Source organism: Sinocyclocheilus anshuiensis, unplaced genomic scaffold, assembly GCF_001515605.1.
Source record: "Sinocyclocheilus anshuiensis isolate Anshui unplaced genomic scaffold, SAMN03320099.WGS_v1.1 scaffold1170, whole genome shotgun sequence".
NCBI classification, from domain to species: domain Eukaryota; kingdom Metazoa; phylum Chordata; class Actinopteri; order Cypriniformes; family Cyprinidae; genus Sinocyclocheilus; species Sinocyclocheilus anshuiensis.
In genome coordinates, this window is record NW_015538055.1 from 3187012 (window position 1) to 3192149 (window position 5138).

General features: G+C 41.4%; 1 protein-coding gene and 1 pseudogene across 4 annotated transcripts in view; one reads left to right on the forward strand and one right to left on the reverse strand.

Moving 5' to 3' along the window:
• Positions 1–5138, reverse strand: part of LOC107683377 (putative pre-mRNA-splicing factor ATP-dependent RNA helicase DHX16) — a 33277-nt pseudogene that overhangs the window by 21782 nt on the left and 6357 nt on the right.
• LOC107683319 (uncharacterized) overlaps positions 1614–5138 on the forward strand; it is a 9012-nt gene continuing 5487 nt past the window's right edge. The window contains exons 1-6 of one of the 4 annotated variants that reach the window (XM_016479385.1): positions 1614–1716; positions 2298–2318; positions 2454–2577; positions 2789–2977; positions 3199–4223; positions 4299–4451. In XM_016479385.1, the coding sequence (XP_016334871.1) occupies positions 2809–2977; positions 3199–4223; positions 4299–4451 (1347 nt within the window). In that variant the 5' untranslated portion in view covers positions 1614–1716; positions 2298–2318; positions 2454–2577; positions 2789–2808. The other 3 variants (XM_016479379.1, XM_016479390.1, XM_016479396.1) reach the window with 3 other exon arrangements.

Here is a 5138-nt window from a genome sequence, read left to right on the forward strand (position 1 = left end):
GTAGCCTAGGGTCACGAGTGAGATCAGATGGTAAACTGTCAAATTAGAGATGTCTTCGAGTTCGAGGGGGGCAAATCGAGCCGGACGATTTGGTCAGTCGCACTTTTAAACACATTTTAGTTTTGCTATAGAAAATCTACAAATTCACACTCTGATTAGTAGAGCAGCAGCAGGAAGTGCATGAGGTTGTCATGGCAACCAGATACATTGCACGCGAATTACGGCTGCGCTTCTATTTTGCCACACTAAACTTAGCAATAAACACGTTGAAAATAATACACAATAAACATGTCTGTCAAAACGATCTCAAAGGAGGCTTTTATTAAGCAAATCAAGGAGTGAATTTCTCATCCTCTGTTTTTAAAACAGACATTTGTAGGCCTTGATTCAAGTTAATGCACAATGAGGCGAACACTTTTTATTTAGTCTTATTGAATAGACAGTTTATATTCTAAAATCTATTTAAAGGTTGTGTTCTGTGAAAATTAAATAACATTTGGATGTAAATGGTCGGCATAAAAGTAGTGTGCGGCTAAACCTGCTGCGTCCTGTGGATCACCTTTATCTGATTGTCAGAGTCCGGAATCATTAAGCACGGCATTAATATCTTCATCAGAGTGCTGGTGTTATGGGGTATCCTATTTATTATTTTAAGATTTTTTTGATTGCCCCAGTGAAGCATTTCTGTTAATATAACTGATTAAGTAGTCAAACTCATTCCATATCAGCAGAATAGTGTGGTACAGAAAGTCTATGTCCATAAAACTGATACCTAATGGTCAAAAGCAATAGCAAAAGTAATAGGTCAATATTATTAAATTGCAGACAAAGATTTTAAATAGCTAGGCTGGCTTGCACACTATATTGCCAAAAGTATTGGGACACCCAATGAACACCCATGTTCATTAGAACATGTTCTAATGAACATGTTTGACTACTTTAGTAATTTCCATGAGTACAAATCTTAATGTTTAAGCATATAATGCTATTCTAGGGAATTGTGTGCTTCTAATTTCATACTAATAGTTTGAACAGGACCCTTTTCTATTCTAACACGACAATGCCTCTGTGTATAAGGCAAGGTTAAAAAAAAAAGACTGATTCAGTCAGTGTGGAAGAACTTGACTGGTCTACATAAAGCCAAGTCCTAATCCCAGCTGAACACCTCTGGTGTGACTTTAAATGCAGATCTTGAGCCAAAAACTCATCACCAAACACCTGTGACTTGTACATACATATGGACAAAAGTATTGGGACACCCCCTTCTTCAGAACAGAAAAAGGCACTTCCAAAACTGTGGCAACAAAGATGGAAACATAATTAATGTATTTAAAAATTGTATTTCCATCTTTTTTGCCACAGTTTTGGAAGTGTGGAAATGTAGGCCTACAAGTCATTGGTGTTTGGCGATGAGATTTTTTGAGTTTTATTGAGTTTTCCCAGTACTTTGGGCAATATAGTGTTTGTTTGGTGCGGTAGGGGGCCCAACCTCATATTCTTTCATAGGGCCCAAAATTGCTAGCGGCGCCCCTGCACACACACACGCGCGCGCGGATATAATGGTTTATTACCGCATGCGCATGATTGTGCACAGCTGGAGTTGCAACAGGTATTTTATGGTGACGTCAGCAAGATAGAGCGGCGCGCGGCGGCTACCACTCCGGTCTGGACGCACGAGCTTCTGCTCGAGACCGTGAAGACGCTTCCTGAGCTTCGGTAAGCGATTTTATCTGTCCGTTTGCGATTGTAATGGGATATTTTCGTTTCTCGTAACTTATCAGGTCAGTTGACGGCTGTGTTGAAGAGTTGTTTGGTCTATCATATCATGTTTTGTCCTCAGCAGGGTCATTCTGACATTCTGAGTCAAAAGTCAGTTTCGCGTGGGGTTTTATCAGCCGTAGTTTATCGCTGTGATAGAGGTTTAAAATCATGCTTGAATGAGCACACAGAAAGCGAAACAGAGGGCTGCTGAGATTAGTCATCGTATGGAAAGTTCTCTGCCAACGCGTCACTTATTTACATAATTTATTTGAGTTAAAGCGCTCGTGCTAGTTTTTCATAGATCTGTTTGAAAGGAATAGTTAACAGTTAGCCAAAAAAAAAATTCGTTTATTCTCCTGATGTTGTTCCTGACTTATATGTCTTTCTTTTTTCTGTGGAACAGAGGAGAAGATTTTAGGCAGACTGACAGACAGCCACAGTCATTCACTTTTATTGTATGGAAAAAGTTGCAAAGAAAGTAAATGGTGACTGTGACTGTGGCTGTCAGTCACCTAACGTTTCCTTTTGTGTTCCAGGCAGGTTTGGAACAACATTATGTGAGTAAATTATTACATAAATTAGATTTTTGGATGAACTATGCTAGCGTGGTGTCCAGTTATAGTCTTGAATAAACGCATCAATTTTGTTTTATAAAGCATATTTTGTGTGTGTGTGTGTGTGTGTGTGTTTAGAGCTCAAGGCCGATGTGTTCAGCCCATGTAAACATTGAGATTGTCAGTGGGGGAGAGTGAGCTGTCATTCACTAGATCCACCCCAGCCAAAGGACAACAGTTAACTACTGATAGATTTATTCAGGTGTGTAAAGTATATGTATATTGTTCTAGAAGCTTTAAATTGCCCCTCAGATGCCAGTATCATGCTGTATCATTAATTCATTTTTTTCCATGAAACACTCAATGACAATTTTCGAAGAATCTTTTTGAGAATTTTTTTTAAAGATTTGTTTTATTATTGTTATTGAATTATTATTATTATTATTGTATTGTGCTATTATTATTATTATTAGGGCACCTGCTGCACCTTTTTATGATGACCACTCGAAGTGAAGGCTGCCGCATTTGTGGGAGTGACCTGCAAGGTAACCAGCGGCGATGGCTGTATGCAGGTCAGAACAAAAAGGGGGCACAACCTCAGACGCCGACAGACTTTTCTAGCAAGGGAAGCTTGCCCAGATCGGCACAAAGCAGCCCATGGGGTATGACCTGCAGAGAACATGTCTAAGTACATTACATTTGCTATTACTGTATACATTTTTAAATAAAATGGAGAATAGAAAAAAAACGCATATTTCGGCATTATTACTTTTAATTATTGAAGCTATTAAAATGCTGCATAGGTTTTAAATAATGAGTACATTTAAAAAATATTGCATGTTTGATTATAATTATGAATATGTTCTTTATCTTTTATTTCTAGGCAGCACTTTATCACTAAGCTCCTCCCGTTCGCTATCGAAGTCTCGTGGCCTGCTCACCCCCACGAAAGGAATCGACCTGCTTTGTGTGCTGACACATATATTAGAGCAGTCTGTACCACGTGGGGACGGTCAGGGGGAGTTTTTATGCGGCAAGTGTGTGTCTGTTTTGGAGCGAGTTTTCAAGTTCGACACCGTCATTGCCAGAGTCCGAGTGCTGTCAAGTGAGAGACTCCAGAAACTCACTCAGGAAAGGGACAAGATCAGGCGATGGGTGCGAAGCATGTACGATCAATGCCACATGTCTACTTCAAGGAGAAACGGAAGTTCCAGTGAGGATGAAGGGGACAGGAAGGATTCTGTAGGAGAAGGATACCGAGAAATGCTGAGGGACAACATGGCCCTCTCCGAGTACGAATGGTGGTCCGAGAAAGCGGAGTCGTGTCCGTATTATAGGAGGACAGGGAAACGGTGTCATAAAGGCAAGAAGTGTGAGTGTTGCGATTCCTTGAGGGTGTCTGACTCGGACTACGAGTCTGTTTGTGGGATTCCACGTCACTTGCCCGATCAAGCTTTCACGTCATTGGGCCTCTCTCGAGAAAAATCCTGCAGCATGCCTCTTCATTGGTCGAAAGTGCCGTCTGTCAGATCCAGCCCCGCCTCGCTGTCTGGTTCCTGTCATTCTTTGCGATCTCGATCCCGCACTACCTCAGTTCAGTCGCTGGACTCTTTAGACGGCAACGATCCGTTTGATTGGCCAGAAGAGCATTCGGCCATTATAGACACAGTTTTCAAAGAGTTAAGGAGAATTGAAGGAAAGCCAGTGAGGTCACCTGCTGGAAGTCGCATTCCTGTGTTGGGCAGAGGGGACTTGCAGAATGGGAAGGATGAGGTGGGACTGAAAGCAGGGTTAGTGAGGGTCCTGAATTTTGGAGAGGGCAACAATGGGATGGAGGATGAATTTGAAGAAGATAACAATGACATCCTGACTGAGCTAAAAGACGACTTTACGCCATTGCAAAGAGAGGTGAGGACTGTCATACTGTTTCAGACATTTCACCATTTTTCAAACCTTGCAGTTCATTTTTATCTCTCTTTTTAGGCGTCCGCAGGTAGGGTGCACCTTGCTGTGAAGCAGTTGCGTGAACAACTTGTTCAAGCTCAGACTCGCATCAGAAGTCTTGAGGCACAGCTAAGGGACGCCAACAAACCAACAACCGATGCTCCTGCCAAGCAGTTGAAGTCTCCGCAAGTGGTTAGACGACGTGATGATTAAGTTAAATGGCATGGGTGTTTCAAACGATCCTGTGCACTGTGCATTGTGTTTTAGAGGCTTAGCACAGCACATCTGAGGCACACCCTCTCCTAATCTTTTTGTTGACTTTTTTCAAATTATGCCTTATATAGGGTATATTACAGAAGGTGTGTGGATGTTTTCAAAAAGATAGTGTTTGGGTTTGCCCACGTAGAGAGGTGTATACATACATACAAACACACACACACACACACACACACACACACACACACACCTACTCCACTTTAAATGATAGTTTAAAGGAAATTCAGTCATCCCAGGTAACAAATTTAGGTTAAAAAAAAATGTGGCAACAGTGCTTAGAAATGCTTTTGAAACATTTGATCATAATGTTTTTTTACAGCATTCTACTAAATATATAGTTCAGTCATGAAACTCTAGATGGCGCATCCTGACGGGGTGTTAACGTAACTGATGATATTCAGAGAGTTAAATGACTTGGCACAAGCTGATTTGTTCATGCTGCATATGCAGCCAATGAGCTTACTGCCTTGCATTTATATGGCTGGCAAGCATTCACTTGAGATTCCTGCAGCGCGCTTTCAGAGTTCTCTGAAACCCTCCACCTTCCCCAGCTCCACCTGTATAGATCTGCTACGGGTTATTTTATATGCTATTTGTGCAGCA